The sequence below is a fragment of the Peromyscus californicus genome, unplaced genomic scaffold, assembly GCF_007827085.1.
Source record: "Peromyscus californicus insignis strain IS unplaced genomic scaffold, ASM782708v3 Scaffold_6__1_contigs__length_162567912, whole genome shotgun sequence".
Taxonomy (NCBI): Eukaryota; Metazoa; Chordata; class Mammalia; order Rodentia; family Cricetidae; genus Peromyscus; species Peromyscus californicus.
Genome location: NW_026294584.1, coordinates 48,331,399 through 48,350,233, shown reverse-complemented (window position 1 = coordinate 48,350,233; position 18,835 = coordinate 48,331,399). Strand labels below are relative to the sequence as shown.

Here is an 18,835-nt window from a genome sequence, read left to right as displayed (position 1 = left end):
CCTCAAAATCACAATCCTCCTGCCTCAGTCTCCCAAGTGCTGGATTTACAAGCAGATGTGTACTACCATACCTACCAACAAGGTTTAACTGTACTATTATATTTTAAAAGACCCCTGACTAAAAACAAGTACCTATGAAATTCATATAAAATAAAGCTGGCAAGGTAACACTGACTAACAGAATTCTCACACTTTCTCTCTTCTCCTCTGAAATATAAAAAATTAGGTCCCACCCACTTTTACTATCTTGGCAACTTCCACTTACTAGTAAACGACAAGGGCATACAACACTCCCTACCCCCAGGAAAACTATCTTTGGGATTTCCATTTCTTCACAGTCCTTTGCTAGGAGCATAAACAAGCTGGTCCCTGTGGACACTTACCCATGCGGGTCCATCTCTGGCCGCATGTCATAGACCTGGCACTGTGCGAGCCTCACAACCACCCCAGACCTTAGGAGCTCCAGTGAACCTTGCTGTAACTTAGCCACTCTTGTGAGAAATGCCTGCAAAGTTACAAGAGGAAGACAGTGCTGAAATCATGTCCAAGGGCCTCACAGGAACACAAGACACTCACACATACTCCTTATCAACCACAAATAAGGAGATCCTGAGCTGCCTACAAAGACACATTACACCTCCTTTCTCCTAAGATTTTTTATGGGAACTCAGGGGTAAATATTATACATTTATATTACTGTACATGTATTACTGCATATTGGACATTATTATTATTGTGAATTATTTAAACATAGTTTCTGTCAACAGGTCAGGTGAGTTTGCTGTGCTCCCTTTTAGTGTGTCTCTAGCACCTAATACCATGCTTGGTATACATTAGGCATTTAGTAAATACCTATGAAAAGCTGATGACAACTCTAAGACTTCCACTATTGTGACATATGTGAGAAATTTAACAGATCTGGAGGGAAGGAACTGACAGCATAGACGCTGAGTTTTAAGTCGCTGCCCCCTTCCCATGAGTCCTGGCCTTCACGCCGCTCTCAGCAGCATGCTGGGGAGTAAGCAGGCAGCAGGGTACGACCCTGGAACCTTCTCGGGATAACTCCAGCCCATCTTCCCACTCAGAAGATGCAATTCCAGCACAAATGCCCAGATGTAACAAAGCTCTTACAGTAACGACAGCTTATATAATAGGAATAGTCAGGTACACCGGTGGCCTAGTGGTAAGCACATCTCCAGGCCCTAAAGAAGACTGCTGACCTAATGCCAATGTCCAAACCTTACCATCTTGGATTCATAGGTATAAAGGGCTTTTAAGAGAGGAGGCTGTGGAGTTAGCAAGCTCTGTAGAGTCCGGTCATCTTCCACCAAGCTATCCACGAGGACCTTCAAATAGCCACTATTGGAAAGGTACAGGAGCCACTGCTGCTGCTTGTCCACAGAGACAATCCGATCAAGGAGAGCCAGGGCCAGCATCTAAGGAAAGATGAATCAGAATCAAAGTCCTACCGTGTGGATGGCTATCAAACCTCCGACAACTGCTGCCTTCTCTACTGAGAACTTTTCTTACAAGAATACCTATAATAAAATTTCATTGTTTTTTGAGAAGTTGGAAACTGTATGTATCTAGAATCTAAATTTCTTGATATAAGGAAAATTTCCAGTGTCAAATTTTAATTCTGAAGCAAAACCTACATTAAAAATAATGGCATTTATATTTTATATTTTAGCCGAACCCCGGCACTACTTGTTAGAGAGAAAGGAAAACCAATTTTTTGAAAATGTATGTGTGTGTGCACCTGTGTGAGACTACATGCACCACAAAAGCCAAAAAAGGTACTGGATTCCCTGGAAATGGAGTTACGGACATTGTGAGCTGCTCAACGCAGGTGCTGGGAGCCGAACTCAAATCCTCTCCCAAGAACAGTAAGCACTCTTAACTGCTGAGCCACCTCTCCAGCGCCCATGTTTTCTTCTGTTACTTCCAATTCTAAATTTTTCTGTGTGATTTAGAGGAATCTTAGAAAAGTATTAAAAATACATGTAATCTAATAAACACAGTTAAACCCATTTTGATCTACTTCCCCCCAGGGTTTTGTTCTATGTATAAAAGTACTTTAACATTTTTAAGCATAATTGAGGGATTTCTCTCTAGTTTGTATTTCATCCTATTTGTTTAAATTTTTCTCCCATGGCCTTGAAATAAATGATGTAAGTGCTACAGGATCTTCCACTGGGAGGAAATCCTCTCTAAGGTGTCATCAGGATGCCACGACGGTTTTCTGAAGGGAAAATGCAACTCTGCCCTCCATAAGGTATCATACAAAAGAGAACAGGAGTAACTGCCCAGCAGCAGACAGACCAAAGATCTATCAGGTAGGACTTCTGTTGTTTCTATCCACGTTTTTCTACCTGCAAACCTCAAACTTAGCAAAGGTAATTTTAAGGAGAAATTCTGAGTTAAGATTCCACACAATTAAACAAAACAGAGGCTACAATCACAGCAGATGAGCAAACTCACTGTAAAATAATACAGAAAATAGTTCTCCACGTGCCACATACATTTTCAGAGTTGATTCAGTATACACCTTCATAAATGTCCAATACTCATTCACTAGTACTTCTAAACAACTGTTATTTTTACCCTTCCAATCTCGTGACCATCACAAGCGTCTCGACAGACCACTTCCATGAGGGCAGCACCGTAACTTTCAATGATAGCCATGTTTTCTCGTTGTAATTTACTAAACACATCTTCAGGGGCTGTCAGTCTTTCCCACATGGTTTTCTTAGCTACAAGGATTAAAATAAAAAAAAAATCCAATAAAAAGCAGTTTAGCAACTAATAATATCTCAATCTAACAACAGAAAGAATCTGTTACTGCATGTATACAAAGACCAGATCAATGAGTCCGGACAAATGAACTTTAAGAGCATGTGTCATGCATGTACACTAATAACACTCACACTGTATAACTCTTTCAGAAGGTAAAGTTAATTATGGACCCTAAGGGAACTGATAACTTGTATTTACCCTGCTAAGCAATTTGCTTTTTTAGTTTGCTGCCATCTTTGAGAATTTGGTTAAGATGGGACAGATACAATATAGACAAAAACTTTCCTCAAAAAGGAAAAACAGGAAGTTTTAATCTTGGGGTTTTAAAATTTGCAATATTTATTAAAATTAAAAACCTTATCATTTGTAAGGGTAATTTAAATATATTACCATTAGTAATGTGAACATACATTTCATTGAGTCATGCAAACCTTATAAAACTTTCACAACCAAATAAAACAACAGTTTTTACTTCAAACTAATATTCATGACTTCCTCCCTAGTTTCTGAACTACCATCTTTTTTGTTGTTGTTTTTCAGGGCAGGGTTTCTCTGTCTCAGAATTCTCTCTGTAAACCAGGCTGGCCTCTATCTCATAGAGATCCGCCTGCTTCTGCCCAAGTGCTGGGATTAATGGCGTGTGCCACTACCGCCCGGCTCTGAACTACCATCTTGAGCTAGGCACACAACACACACTTGTGATCACAGCACAAGATCCTCAGCTTGCAACTAGTCTGGGCTATACAGAGATCCAATCTGCACAGAAACAAACTCTCATCATGATGACTGTTCTAAGTGTGCTGTAGGCCTCCACCTAGTGGTTAACTAGTGTTTGCCACTTTCACTAAAGGAATACGAAAAATATTTTTAAAAGAAAAATGTGGGAGTTATTGGGAGTGAATAGTTGCAATTATTTTCTCTTAAAAAAAAAAAAGTTTGATTGTTCAAAGAACTTCTTTAAACTATTTCTTTTTCTTGACCTTAAAAATACCTGTACACAGGGGCTGTACAGATGGCTCAGTGGAAGGACCTTTGTTGATTCCCAGCAACCACACAGTAGCTCACAACCATATGTAACTCCACTTCCAAGGACATCTATCTGACGTATTCTTCTGGTCTGAGCCATACCTCGCATGGATACGCGCGCGCGCGCGCACACACACACACACACACACACACACACACACACACACACACACACACAAAAGCAGATGCTTATCTTCTAAGGTACCATGCATGAATGATAGCCACCACAAGGAGTATGAGAGAAACCATGCTCAAAACACAAATATGCACAAAGAATACAGACAAAGCCCATTATCAGATAGTGCCACTGACAAACTCTTATTTTAGTTGAAATATTTATTACTAAAAATAAAAAGCAAATAGTGTTTTAACTGAAACAAAATCAGCAATGAAAAACATCTGTTATAAAGGCAATTTAAACATACAACTTGGCTAAGAAGGATTAGATATAACATAGATAAAAAAATCTTCCTCAAAGAAAGTTAGTTGATGGGCAGTGGTGGTGCACACCTTTAATCCCAGCACTCGGGAGGCAGAGGCAGTCGAATCTCAAGGCCAGCCTGGTCTACAGAGCAAGTTCCAGGCCAGCCAGGGCTACACAGAGAAATCCTGTCTCCAAAAAAAAAAAAAAGGGGGGGGGGAGTCTTATAAATGCTTCATAAATACACCCAACAAAACAGTCATTTTTGTTTTAAAGTAATTTCATGTTTACTCCCTCAGAGCAGGATTTCAGACGTGCCACTATGCCAACTCAGTATTTTAAATATGTCTCCTCTCTTTTAGATTTATTTTTATTTATGTACATATGTGCGCAGGTGCCCATAAAGGCCATGAAAAACTTGGATTCCCCCAGAGCTGGAGTTCTGGGTTTCAAGTCACCCAAGGGCACTAGGATATGAACTCCCATACAATTAAGAGCAGCAAGTGTTCTAAATTGCTGAGCCATCTCTCTGGTCCTGCCTTCCTTCAGCCTGTGAGACACAACCCCTTTGGCAAACCTAACTCCAAAAAATATTTATATTACAATTCATAAGAGTAGCAAAATTACAGTTTTATAACAAAAATAATCTTATGGTTGGGGGTCACCACAACATAACGACCGAGCTATACTAAAGAGTGGTAGCATTAGGAAGGTTGGGAACCACCGCTTTAAATGAAGAAATCCTACCCTGAATTTATCTAAAACAACCTTCACACTAGTATAAAAGACATGTACTACAGATGAGCATTTGCACTAGGTAAGACCATTTTTAGATGACCATTTAAAAAAAAGTCTATTAAGCTGGGCGGTGGTGGCGCACGCCTTTAATCCCAGCACTCGGGAGGCAGAGGCAGGCGGATCTCTGTGAGTTCGAGGCCAGCCTGGTCTCCAAAGCGAGTACCAGGAAAGGCGCAAAGCTACACAGAGAAACCCTGTCTCGAAAAAAACCAAAAAAAAAAAAAAAATCTATTAAAATAAAACTGCGTACTGCTTCATATGGGAATTCTACCACAAATCTTCCTCTTGAAAAGTAGAGACATATTATAATTCTGAGACAGTACTTTTGTGATAGTAAAGTATTAGAATTTTTAAGCCTAGGAATAAGGAAACTGTTTAAAAGTCACATCCTTACTGTAGAATAATAGCCATTTTATAAGACTCCAGTAAGTATGTACTGTGGAACTAAGGGGAAAAGAGACACTGTCCAATTCTGCAAACAGTGCGCTGCAGTTCAAGCATAAAAACTACACATTACCTGAGACTCTTAAAAACTAAACACGCACCCCCAGCTTTACAGCCATCTAATGGTCATGTCAAGACTTACTAACTGCATTGTGTGGAGTCAAAAGATAGAGAAGTGACTCAGGTAAACTAGGAAAGGCTAGATTAGAAACCATCTAACTTTACCAGCTTCTAATGTGTCCGGCTCATCTGGTCTCTGGGCAATCTGTAAGTAATAAAGCAGAGAGCCGTAGAGGTGAGTTCTTACACGCTGGAAACCACCACCTAGGAAGACAAAAACATGCAGTCAAATGAGAATTTCTTTCTCAATCAAAGTTAGAACAAAGTCATAACGTAGAGAAAATGTAGATGGAAAAACCTGTCTTCAAAATAAAGTCTAGCAGTTTCTTCAAGATGATGTGAAGTGAAGAATCTCCAATAGAAGCAAAACCCACTGGCCGGCCCTCTGTTGCAGGAGGTGAGGTGAAAGAACTCTCAAGCATGAAAGCATAATGGGCCTCGCCATGTCCTGAGACCAGCGGCTGCTTCTGTTCTGTGCGCACAGCCTGGCTTAGGTGAGCCGTCAGGGTGAACACAGCGCCGGCAACCACCGGCATTAACTCCTGTGCTGCTTCATCATCCAGTACCTGAAAGTACAAAGGGACCAGAGTGAGGTCCAGCTCTCATCCAACTGCTAACACGTCTCAGACACACTAGGCTTTTCAACTACCTTAAGAATGTATTAAGCCTGGCGGTGATAGCGCATGCCTTTAATCCTAGCACTCAGGAGGCAGAGGTAGGCAGATCTCTGGGAGTTTGAGGCCAACCTGGTCTACAAAGCAAGTTCCAGGACAGCCAGAGCTACACCATGAAACCCTGTCTCAAAAACAAACAAAAAACAAAACAAAACAAAACTGTAAGAACTATTCAAAAGAAAACTATTAAATAAGTGTATGTAACTAATTCTTATCAGAATTCCATGCAGATGTTTCTTGCTTTGAAATATACATACATGGCCTTCACCACTAGGATCATACTCAGTAGTTCTGGGGTGGGATCTGCCCATGCCTCTTTTTTATAAAGCATGCTAGATGATTCTGATATACTCTAGCTCAAAGCTCCTACTAGACACAATTTACCTTTCTCAAGGAAAGTTTTCACATCAATATTATAAACTATTTTGCTTCTAATCTAAAAACAGAAAAAAATGTATTTGCTTAAAGGCAAATGCACATACCTATACTATACACTAATACATGTAAGTCTCTGGTCACAAAAAGTAACTCAGGAAGTAAATCACCTTATCATGGACATCTTGTAAGATGTCACGAATAATCAGCTGCCGATCTTCTGCCTGAATGAACTCCTGGGGACAGGCTGTCAGGATCACCTCCACCAGCTGCCTCCAGGACTCCAGCGCATGCCGCTTGGCGTAAAGACACTGCAGCAACTTGTTTCTTCCTACAACGTACTGAAGAATAGTGCTGATTTCCTAGAGCCATACATAGGAGACTGGTCAACACTCAGGGAAACAGTACCTGTTTCAAACAATTTCCTATTTTTTTGTTTTCACAGACCAAGCCTTGACCTTTATTATTTAAAAAAGCTGCATATTTCTTTCACTTTGTGACTCTGTGCTTGTGCCTTCAACACTTTCACAACAACTTTCTGCTCCTCAGTAGGGAAAGTCGCTTGATCCTGTCACGGACACACTTGGCACACAGGGACCCACCGTAGGCCCTGCTGACACGCTGCTTTGTCTTAGACAATCTCATAAGGACTTTTGGTCTCACAGCACGAACCCCTCGAAGCCTGCCTGGGCACACACCGCATGTGGATTTAGGTGCTTTCCCAACCTTCTTGGTATAAAGGCAAACAATCCTGTTGCCAGGGGTTCGAGACAGCCTAGTTCTGTTATATAGGCTGTATTGTAGGAAAGCCTATGATGGTATGTCAAACGCTGGACCATTCTGAGTGCCTCTAAGCACCATCCCCATAAAAGACAATTTTCTATTTTTAATACCATCATTTATTCATAAAACTTACTTAAGCAAAAACCTTAAGTAGTACAAATAGCTAAAGTGTCAAAATAACAGAGCTTACCTCCATCAGCAGAGGCCTCTGTCCTATGGCTGCCATACCCTGAAGAGCATTGACTTCAGCTACAAGAACCCTATGAAGAAGCTAAGAAATTAGTGAAAAAGAGAAAAATAGTATCATCAGAGGTCAGTAGGATAGTATGTAGCAATTACCATAAACCACCCTAACTGGAAAAGATCCAGGTATCTCCGCACACAGTGTGACAATCGCACGGTCCAATGCACATACACAAACATTAGCTAGTCATCCCCCTCCTTCCAGGGAGTAGTACCAAAGGGACTCGGGCAATAATTTAATGCTGGGTGCCTCAATAGCTTTCTCATTTTGCTGAGGATGTTACCATTCACCTGGTAGAGAACTGAACAGTGAAAACCACTCTGTAGTCTTAGCTGGGTGGAAAAATACCTAAAGGAAAGTTGATGGAGAAGCTCTTACAGAAAGTAGGGGTATTTGTTGAGTTTTATTTCATCACTGTCGACAAAATAGGCCAATAAGCTAATAGCAGAACTCAGTAACATAGAAGTACATACACATGCACGCACGCACGCACGCACGCACGCACGCACGCACGCACGCACGGTCACACTTTCCCAACAGCTCAATGTCTGAAGCACTGCTGCTACAGGCTCTTTAAAGGAACCCTCACCTTGACATTGCAGACTGTCTGCCCCCGTAAATTCTTGTGCTCACAGTTGGCAATGACTTGCTCAATCTGAGCACGGTCAAAAAAATCCAGCTGCAAAGGCTCGGGAATCTCCTGACTGAAGTCAATCGAATCAAGAATACTTAGAATTTTTCGACGTACTAGAAACAAGAAGTAAATAAAGTATACCTGAGGCACTGGAGAGGAGGACAAAGCACCATACATAGCTCATTTTGAACATGCTCTTATTCTCTGAAACCAAAGACCTTGATGAGATGGAAATCTGACTTGTTTCTGACATGGCCACTCACTAAGACATTTTCCCTTTGTTCTGTAAACCCTTTACACAGCTTCTCGACGTAGGTCCAGAGTCTACAGACACATGTAAGCAATCCTGCGTTTTAAGCAGTACAGTACGTCCGTAACACACAATCCCAGGGCTTCACCTTTTGTGGCAGTGTCAAAATGAAGGAATCCAGAGACAGACCTAGTTTCATCTTCTATTCCTCCTTCACCATCTGTTGGAGCACCAGTAACAACAGGTCAGCAAAGGAAAAACACCCTTCAAAATTACATTTACTTGGAAATGGCAAACATAGTGTATTTTATTTCTGGGTCAAAGAGCCTTTTATAAATGGATAATTAAGATGCAAAGATTATGAGGACTTACTAGCAATGTTCCTCTAACTCTTTTCATCCCTGTGGGACTCATTCATAACTCTGAAGAGGATAATTAGAATTTCAAAACTAGCAAGAGCTCATCATACTAAGGAAGTGATTAAAAAGAAGCTCATGCTTCACTTACATGTATAACACGTATTAAAACAGCTCAGGTCACACCGGCTCAGTGAGACAAACCACTATTTTGTATAAAATATGACTACTGCAGCTCTATTAAGAGGAAAATAAAATGACATCAAAGGACAATGTTTGTTTGTTGTTGTTTGTTTGTTTTCTTTTTGAAACAGGGTCTCTCTATATAGCCTGCCTGCCCTGGAACTCACTGTATGAGCAGTCTGGCCTCAATCTCACAGAGATCCACCTGCCTCTGCCTCCCAAGTGTTGGAATTAAAGGTATTTGCCACCACCACCCGGCCAAAGGACAATTTTTAATTTTGTGTTTTAAGAATAAAAAAAACTGCCGGGCGGTGGTGGCACACGCCTTTAATCCCAGCACTCGGGAGGCAGAGCCAGGCGGATCTCTGTGAGTTCGAGGCCAGCCTGGTCTCCAAAGCGAGTTCCAGGAAAGGCGCAAAGCTACACAGAGAAACCCTGTCTCGAAAAACCAAAAAAAAAAAAAAGAATAAAAAAAACTAGGAAGAACCAGTTTTGTCTAAAGTCACATCCTAAGTGTAAGACTCATCAAAAGTGGTCAACACACAGCACACCAAGGGTCAACGCTCACCTGAGTAAGGCTTCACTGGCATGTCATCTAATAGGAGGTGAAGAAGCCTCTGCGTATGTGACCGCTGGCGATTAAGAGAAGTTACTCTTAGTTCTATTGAGGCAGTCTTCATAAGCCATGACATTTGATTCAGCATAGAGATTTCATACTCTAAAATTTAAACAAATACATTTCATTTCCCATAGTTGTAACACAAGATCAGAAAATTCCACAAATCTAACTAGATACTTCCCTATGAAACAATAATTTCTGAATCTTAGTAACATCATGATCAGAACATAAAATTATGAAAGAAAAATGGATACAAAGGAAAAAGAAGTTATTCTATGTCCATGAAGAAAACTAATAATCTTTTATTAGTGCTGGATGTAGTATATGCCTTTAATCCCAGCGCTCAGGAGGGAGAGGATCTCTGTGAATTTTAGGCCAGCCTGATCTACATACCGAGTTCCAGGCCAGCCAGGGATACATCGTGAGACACTGTCTCAAAAAAAAAGCTTCATTACCAGATTAATCTCACAAAGATCCTGTAAGTCTGCTATAATTTAACAGTAATGCCTCTTTATATTTTGTCTTTAAAAGTAATTTTCAAGTATATAACAATCCATTTTTTAAAATCATAATTTTCACTCCATAAAACACACATTTAAACTCATATTACATCATTTTATGATACATGATAAGACAGGTGGTAGAGCTCTTGACTTCACATATAATTAAGGCTATAAATTCCATATATAAAAGAGATTTAAAGGGGCTGGAGAGCTGGCTCCACAGTTAAGAGCGCTTCCTACTCTAGCAGAGGACCCTGGTTTAATCCCCAGCACCCACATAGCAGCTCACAACTGCTGGAACTCAAGTTCCAGGGGCGCTAACACTTTTCTCTGCTGCCTCCCTGGGTCCCTGCAGGCACACGGTGCATGTAAACACAAAGGTAAACACACTTAGATAGAATTTAAAAAAGAAGATTTCAAAGTCAGTATTATTTTGAGATAGTCTTGCAATATAACCAAGACAAGTCTCAAGCACAGTCCACCTGCCTCAGAGTCCCAATGCTGGGAACACTGGCTAATGATATTTTAGGCTTGGTGGGTCCTATGCTTTGAAGTCCTAAATGATGACAAGGTAAACAAGTAATATTAACAAATGTGAAGTCTATCCTGGTTGGCCTTTGTGCCACCCTGACACAGGCTAGAGTTATCCCAGAAGGAACCACAACTGAGAAAGTGTCTCCATAAGATCCGGCTGTAGGCAAGCCTGTGAGGCATCTTCTTATTAGAGACTGATGTGGGTGATGCCACCCTGGGCTCCTGGTCTGGATAGTGGAAGAAAGTAGGCTGAGCAAGCCAGTAAGCGGCGCTCCTCAAGGTTTCTGCTTCAGTTCCTGCCTCCAAACTCCTAGCTCGAGTTTCTGCCCTGACTTCTCTCAGTGATACAGAGTGTGACCTGACCCTCGTAAGATAAAATAAACCCTTTCCTCCCCAGGTTGCTTTTGGTCCTGGTGTATCACAGCAGCAGAAGCTGTAACTAAGACACAGACCAAGCTAAGTCAATCTTTACAACACACATATCGTAAGCCAGACAGTGATGATTCTTTTGTATAAAAGAATGTATGATTACTCATGTATAAAATTTTAAAGTTTCTATATAAAAAAAATCTCATAACTAAAAATGATAAAATTATGAAAATATAGAAGACTGTTTTATCAATTAGATAATTCCCAAGGATCTTACAGTTTTCTAAAAAGTAAATTAGAATGCTGAATTACCAGTAATAGAAATGTATTAACAGAATATGTGGACCTCGATTTCAAAACTATGATGACATAAGGTAAGGCCTGTGTGGCAGTGCAGGCCTCTGGGTCCAGTTACTCAGGAGGTTGAAGCAGTGGAGAATAGTCTGTGCTCACAAATTCAAGACACCCTTGCTTTGGCTGTAACATGGCTCAGCAGATAAGGGTACCTGCACCAGGCCTGACTCCGAGACTGATCCCTGGGACCCACACGGTAAAAGAGTACTAACTCCTGAAAGTTGTCTTTCAACCTCTACAAGCATGCTATTGTGCAAAATGTAATAAAAAATAGTAAGTTCATGGGGGGTGGGCTGGGGGGAAGGGGAGGGGGGCGGGAGTGGGGAGAACAAGGGAATCCGTGGCTGATATATAGAACTGAATTGTATTATAAAATAAAATTAAAAAAAAAGTAAGTTCTACTATATGTGTAAGAGATTAACACAAACAAATGTAGAAAAAAGTATGTAACTTAGTTAATCAAAAGAAAATAAAGAGCCAGGTGGTGGTAGCACACGCCTTTAATCCTAGCACTCAGGAGGCGGAGGCAGGTGAATCTCTCAGTTCGAGGTCAGCCTGATTTACAGAGCAAGTTCTAGGACAGCCAGGGCTACACGGAGAAACCCTGTCTACACACACACACACACACACACACACACACACACACACACACACCACACACACACACACACACACACACACCACACACACACACACACACACACACACACACACACACACACACACACACACACGGAAGGGAGGGAGGGAGGGAGGGAGGGAGGGAGGGAGGGAGGGAGGGAGGGAGGGAGGGAGAGAGCACACATATGGTACACAGATATACATTCAGGGCTAACACAAACTTTTTTTTAATATATGGGTTTTTTTTTTTATTTTAAAAAGGAAAACAATCTTGATAAAGCTTAAATTAGGCTAGAACAGTTCTTAGTCATGTCAATAAACTAGATTTATAATTTCACCTAAATTACTTTTCAAAGTTTTATTTCAAGATAATTTGACTAGTTTCAAATATATATAAGACACAAATGTAAATCAGAAATTTTTCTAAGAAATTTTCATTCACAAGCAGGCGAGCTGTCTCACAGGTAAAAGCACTTGCCACACAAGCCTGATGGCCTGAGTTCAATTCCTAGAACTCACGTCACAGTGGGAGGGGAGAACAAAAGCTGTTCTCTGACCTCCACGTGGGCACACCCACTCACACGTAACACTCACACCCACACCCACAGAATGAAATAGCTCATTTCAGTGATCTTCTCATCCCTCCAACACAACCTTTAAGTTTTGTGAGTAAGAGCCAAATTCCTCACTCAGTTATACTTGTGTAATTTTGCACTATAAGTGAAAACAGGAAGCTTCTCAAGCAGAAATTACAAAAGTACCCAAGTAATAGCAACAAAGAAACATGAGAGGCCCACAATACCTGCTGCTCTAAAGTGTGTGTATATAAAACCAAGCAACAACTATATATATTAGTTACACATTCTGACCAATTCTAAGCTGAAAACACAAAACCCAACAAATGTTCTAAACCCCAAGATTCATAAGTGCCCACATACCACAAGTGTAAAATCCCACATCTGACCTCACATCACAGGTTGCAGACAAAATGAAGGCACACTAAAAATATGGGGTAAAATTAACTTCAGGCTATTCCTGTAAGGTTTACATACACACATGAACTTCGTGTTTAGAAGTGGGTACAGTCCCCAAGACACCTCATATGTAAGAAATACTCCAAAATCAAAAGGGGTTGGAGTGGGGTGTGGTGGTATATACACCTATAATCCCAGCTGAGGAAGAGTACCTCAAATTCCAAGTCCAGGTCCAGAAAAAAACCTTATCAACCAATCAATCAAACATTCAAATTCTGAACCACCTCTGACAGCAAGCCTTCCTTTCAGGGCAGAGTCCTCATCTGACGGTAATAAAGCGATACAGGGTCCTACCTTTGTTCGAGAAAGGAAGATGCTGCAGCTGGGAGAACAGGAAGTCCTGGCTGGTCCGCAAGTACCTCATAGTAGGACCAGACGTGTCTGAGCACGCACATAACTGATATATCACCTAATGAAATAAAAGAAAATCTCTAAATCAGTACTGGTTTAAAGATAACAAAATACGAGTGTAAAATATTAAGATGCACCAATAATCCAAGCAGATGGAAAATCACATGTATAAAATAAATATGCACTTATATTTAAAAAAACTTATTTATGTATTTTATGTTTATGAGTGCTCTATCCATATGTACACCTGCATGCCAGAAGAGGGCACAGGATCCCATTATAGATGATTATGAGCTACCATGTGGTTGCTGGGAATTAAACTCAGAACCTCTGGAGGAACAGCCAATACTCATGACTGCTGAGCCATCTCTCCAGTCCCACAAGCTTAGATTTCTAAATCCAGGTCCTTGGTGTGCTAGCTCAAGAAAACATATTGATACACAGCTCTGAGTACTGACATTGCCAGACATGGCCTGTAATCTCAGAACCAAAGAGACTGAAGCAGGGTAATCATTAGTTCAAGGCCAGCCTAGGCTACATAGCAAGGTTCTGCATTCAAAATAAAAATGAACAAGTTTTATAAAGACAGCACTAAATCTTGCAATCACCCTGAACATATTTATTAATACATACACAAAATTAATTAAGCTTTACTATTTTAATTAGTAGTAGTATTACCTAGTAGTCACCCCTTTAAAAATCATTAATCATTTTATCTCAACTTCAAAAAAATGGTAAAACTTAGAAGAATCGAAACAACACTACTAGGAAAACTACAAAGATTTGCAAACTTCACTATGTTACAAATACAAGCTCTAAATACAACTTTAACAAAACAGTAAATGTGAGGAAGGAGCATTTATATCAATCTAAGAAAAACTGAGATCTGGTAAACATACAAAGATCTCCATTATGGACATGATTATCATAAGTATATAAATAGACAAAATGGCATAAAAATGAAAACCACTCATAATAAATCAAGAGTCCATCTGTTTTCAATAATAGACAATAATTAAGCCTAGTACCCAAGTACCCAGTGGCCAAGTACCCAGTCACAGCTCCTTGGAAAGCTGGAGATGACAGATAGCTTGAGCCTACCAGTCTAAGACTAGGCTGGCTGACAAAGCAAGAGACAAAATGCGTCTCTTAAAAATACATAAATAAAGCCAGGTGGTGGTGGCACATGTCTTTAACCCCGGCACTCGGAAGGCAGAGGCGGGCAAATCTCTGAGTTTGAGGCCAGCCTGGTCTACAAAATAAGTTCCAGTACAGCCAAGGGCAAACCCTGTTTCAATTAAAAGAAAAAAAAAAAAAAGAATAAAAAATGAGGCAGCAAAGCAGGTGTCATACATCTTGTAAGTCAAAGTAGTTTTTTTTTTTTTGGTTAAATTTTTTTAAATGATTTATTTATTCTTGTTTTATGTGCATTGGGTTTTTGCTTGCATGTATGTCTGTGTGAGGGTGTCAGATCCCATGGAACTGAACTTACACACACTTGTGAGCTGTCATGTGGGTGTTGGGAATCAAACTTAGGTCCTCTGCAAGAGCAATCAGTGCTCTAACCACTGAGCCACCTCTCTGGAATCAGAGGAATTTCTAACTGCAAAATGTAAATTTCAGCATTTGCAAAGCAGCAGCAGTAACTGTCATTCATGAGTCATCCATTTTTAAAGTACTTGCTAATCACTTTCTATGTACCAGGCTCTTCAAGCTTCACTCAGTGCATTAATACTTATGATACTTGTTATGATTATTTGAATTAAAAATCTAACCATACAATTACTCATCCGTTTGGGGTTACATAAGCAATACTCTACAAATTCCATAGGTGCCATCTTGCCTATATGCTAAAACTGACCATAACCCTTAAATCAATGCTCAGATTCTTCTGCGGTAGTGGAGAGCTGCAGCTGCCTGACTTGTCCATTCGCTGTCTGCACATAAAGGTCCTTTTCATGGTCCAGCTGGTGTCATACTCATATCAGTTTGGTTCTTTTAATTTTGCTGAAGTTAGGATCAATGGCTGAGAGACAGTTCAATGTGTAAAGGCATCTGTTACAAGCCTGCCAGCCTGAGCTCATCACCAGGACTCAACATGGTGAAGGAAGAACTGAGTCCCACATGTCCTCTGACCTCCACCCTAGTGTGGTGGCATGTGTACACTCACACTCATGCACACACACAAATAGACAAAACAAAACAGAGCAAATAAACAAAACCAAGCATAGTTCTGAAGTATTATTTAGTTCTAAAATCTAAGAAAGCTGTGAGGTAAATTGCCCTTCCGAGAAATTATTTGTTCATAAACTCCATACAGCTCTGATTAAGTGCCACTGTCCCTGAACTAAAAACACATTAGTGAAGCATCAATACATACTATGTAAGATCCTTTTAACAGAAATGCATAGAAAATAAGGTTATAGGTTCACCAGTTATCAAGAATGTCGGCATCAGGGAATTGAAGGAATCTAACTGTAGTAGCCAAGAGTCCAGGACTTGCCAGTTCAGTATTCAGTAACCTTATAAAATATGTCACCGTGAGTGAGAAATAACTGTAAATCCTTGCCTAGAAATAGAGTCTTATTTATTTTTGTGGTCTACTTGTTAACTTTGTGTGGGGGCATGTGTGCCACGCAGAGGTCAGAGGACCATTTGAACAGTTCATCCTCGTCTTCCACCAGGAGCCCCAGAGACCAAACTCGGCCAGCAGGTCTCTGGGAGCGCTTTTACCAGCTGAGCTATCTTGCTGGCCCTAGAAATATAGTCTTAAGAAAAATACAAAGCAACAAAAGGTAACTATACATGATCACAGAACAGAGGAGGAAAACGTAAACATAAATTACTCTGACAGCACGGAAAATGTATCCAGAGCGGGAGGAAAGGGACCACAGAAATTTGTATAGAAGGGTTTAAAGGAACACAAAAACATCTGTGTACTGAATTCAACTAAATAAACAATAGGCACACATAAAGAGAGACCACAAAATCCAAAGCAAGTATTTCTGCTGCAGACTGACACCCATCTTCAGACAGCTTTGGCATCCAATCAGCTCAAAACACAAATGATCAGAGAGACCCTCACCTTCTCTTCTGTCTCCAACCTGGCTTCATTCACCCTCACCTAGCCTGGCCTAGACGATAAAGCTTCTCAACTGCTTCTGTATATCTATCAGATCCTGTGACAATGAGCTCCAATTACCTCGGATCTCTCATTAAGGAAGATTTCATTCAGATTCAAAGAAGCATGAATGTTTGGAAAAACCAGAGAACAAAAGTGAATACTGAAAAATCACAAAGATAACATGAGAATAACAGAAATGTCTCCATTACACTGAGAGAATAATCCTACTTTTTAAGCCATGAAATGTGAATCATAGTGTCCTAAGTTGAGGAATTAGTCATGAATTATAAAATCTAGTTCTCAGAACGCTTAAGTTCTCAAGCCAATCTAAACTCTAATCAGATCCTGCCATCTCCACAGCTGCAGGACTTCCTTCTTTACATGCCTCTTCAAAGATGCTGCTTGTACTTGACTCTGCACCTCAGCAATCCATTTCACGGATGGAAAATGAAACACCAGAGGGCATACAGCATGCCCCAGCTAGCTCAGCCTGCCAGGGGACACAGATGGCAACCAGGGATCTTCTGACCCAAGCCCACTCCAGACCCCCAAAGAGCCACTTGAAATACTGCACCACTGATAACAATCCATCCACACACCTAATAGTCCTCATTTCTCACACTGTCAGGATCCTCAGATCTATAGGATTGTTTACGCCTCACGGATTTTATCCTTAAAGGAAGACTGGAAAAACTGCTAAGTGAACTCATTTCTATCCTAATCACCACTCTTCCATCTAGGAACTCAGCTGCTCAAGTCTCTGCTCAGTTCCTCAAGGTGCAATCTACTACGTACCTGGTAGCACAGCTCAGCCAGCTGAGGATACTCCTGCACAGCCACAGGGCCAGTTCTCCCTTCTGTCCCTTTCTCCAGGATGTTGAGGATGGCATGCAGGCAGGTCCGAGGGCAGCCTAACACTCCTACACAGAACCAAAAGGAAATCCAAATTTTCTCAGGGTTTCTGAATCACAAACCCAAGACTCCCTTTATCAAAGTCTAATTTTAGATGTAACACATGCTCAACTGTGAGCATGCTACAGAAAATACTGACACAGGAAATTACAAATCTCAATCCTCTAAATCTGTTTAGACAGCTTTGATCCTAAAGTTTGACCCACAATACCCTTCACATGTCACTTACTTTCTTTTTCTTTTTTTTTTTGGTTTTTCGAGACAGGGTTTCTCTGTGTAGCTTTGTGCCTTTCCTGGAACTCACTTGGTAGTCCAGGCTGGCCTCGAACTCACAGCGATCCGCCTGGCTCTGCCTCCCGAGTGCTGGGATTAAAGGCGTGCGCCACCAGCACCTGGCATCACTTACTTTCTAAGTGAATTGCTCTGACCACTTACATCAACACACATGTAAGCAATAGATGCCCATGTATATAGTACAGCTATACCTGGGTCTTGTAGATTCGTGGTACTGATGGGTTTCTTCAATTCAAAGCCCAATAGGTAGAGAGCAAGATTGGGTGGATTGCGTTCTAGAGATGTGATGAGAAGATTCAAGATGTGGATTCTCGTTTCGTGGCGGATTGCAGCTAACTTCTTTTCAACTTCTGAGCCTGAATACAGAGAGTACAGGACAAAATCACAAATCAGTGTAAGACAAGCACACCAAACTTTCAAGCAGCATGTACTGGAACCCCACATCTACTTAATTCTTGACTGACTACTAAACTGCTTTGATTCAAACCATCTTAAAACTCTTTATTTGTTCTAGCAAATTCCCAATTTCTCTTACATTAGCACCAGACAATTAAGTGCTTCAAAGTTTTTCTCTTTATACTACAGACATACATAAAATAAAAGCACACGTGTTAATCAGAGCCATACCCTCTTCTACACGTACAAATTCTTCTGTGTCTTCACTATCCAAGCACTCTACGAATCCAGCCATCAGCTTCTGGCTCACACTCTGAAGTCATAGACAGAAAAATGACAAATTAACAGAAACTCTACATATCAGACAACCAACGATAAACACAGAGCATCTGCAGACATTCACCTGTGAAAACAAAGGCAAATCTGCCCCAGTGTGTAGATTTTAGGCTTGTTTTGTTTTGAATTTTATGTGTGTGGGTATTTTGCCTATATGTATATCTGTGCATCAAGTGCATGCCTGGTGTCCAAGGAACCCAGAAGAGTCGCCAGATCCCCTGGAACTGGAGTTAGAAAGAGCTGTGAGCCACCATGTAGGTCCTGAGACTTAAACCCAGGTCTTC

General features: G+C 40.8%; 1 protein-coding gene and 1 pseudogene across 5 annotated transcripts in view; both read right to left on the bottom strand.

Moving 5' to 3' along the window:
* The window catches only part of Nup205 (nucleoporin 205), a 67,858-nt gene that overhangs the window by 13,157 nt on the left and 35,866 nt on the right, over positions 1–18,835 (bottom strand). For all 5 annotated transcript variants that reach the window (XM_052721147.1, XM_052721149.1, XM_052721148.1 and 2 more), the window contains exons 20-33: positions 18,447–18,528; positions 18,011–18,175; positions 17,409–17,533; positions 13,433–13,547; positions 9,673–9,822; positions 8,714–8,785; positions 8,271–8,428; positions 7,628–7,708; positions 6,825–7,016; positions 5,904–6,171; positions 5,711–5,809; positions 2,605–2,753; positions 1,245–1,436; positions 384–505 (exon numbers count right to left, since the gene is read on the bottom strand). In XM_052721147.1, coding sequence (XP_052577107.1) covers positions 384–505; positions 1,245–1,436; positions 2,605–2,753; positions 5,711–5,809; positions 5,904–6,171; positions 6,825–7,016; positions 7,628–7,708; positions 8,271–8,428; positions 8,714–8,785; positions 9,673–9,822; positions 13,433–13,547; positions 17,409–17,533; positions 18,011–18,175; positions 18,447–18,528 — 1,970 coding nt within the window. The remainder of the gene's footprint in view (positions 1–383; positions 506–1,244; positions 1,437–2,604; positions 2,754–5,710; positions 5,810–5,903; positions 6,172–6,824; positions 7,017–7,627; positions 7,709–8,270; positions 8,429–8,713; positions 8,786–9,672; positions 9,823–13,432; positions 13,548–17,408; positions 17,534–18,010; positions 18,176–18,446; positions 18,529–18,835) is intronic.
* Positions 7,118–7,612, bottom strand: LOC128098599 (60S ribosomal protein L34-like; annotated as a pseudogene).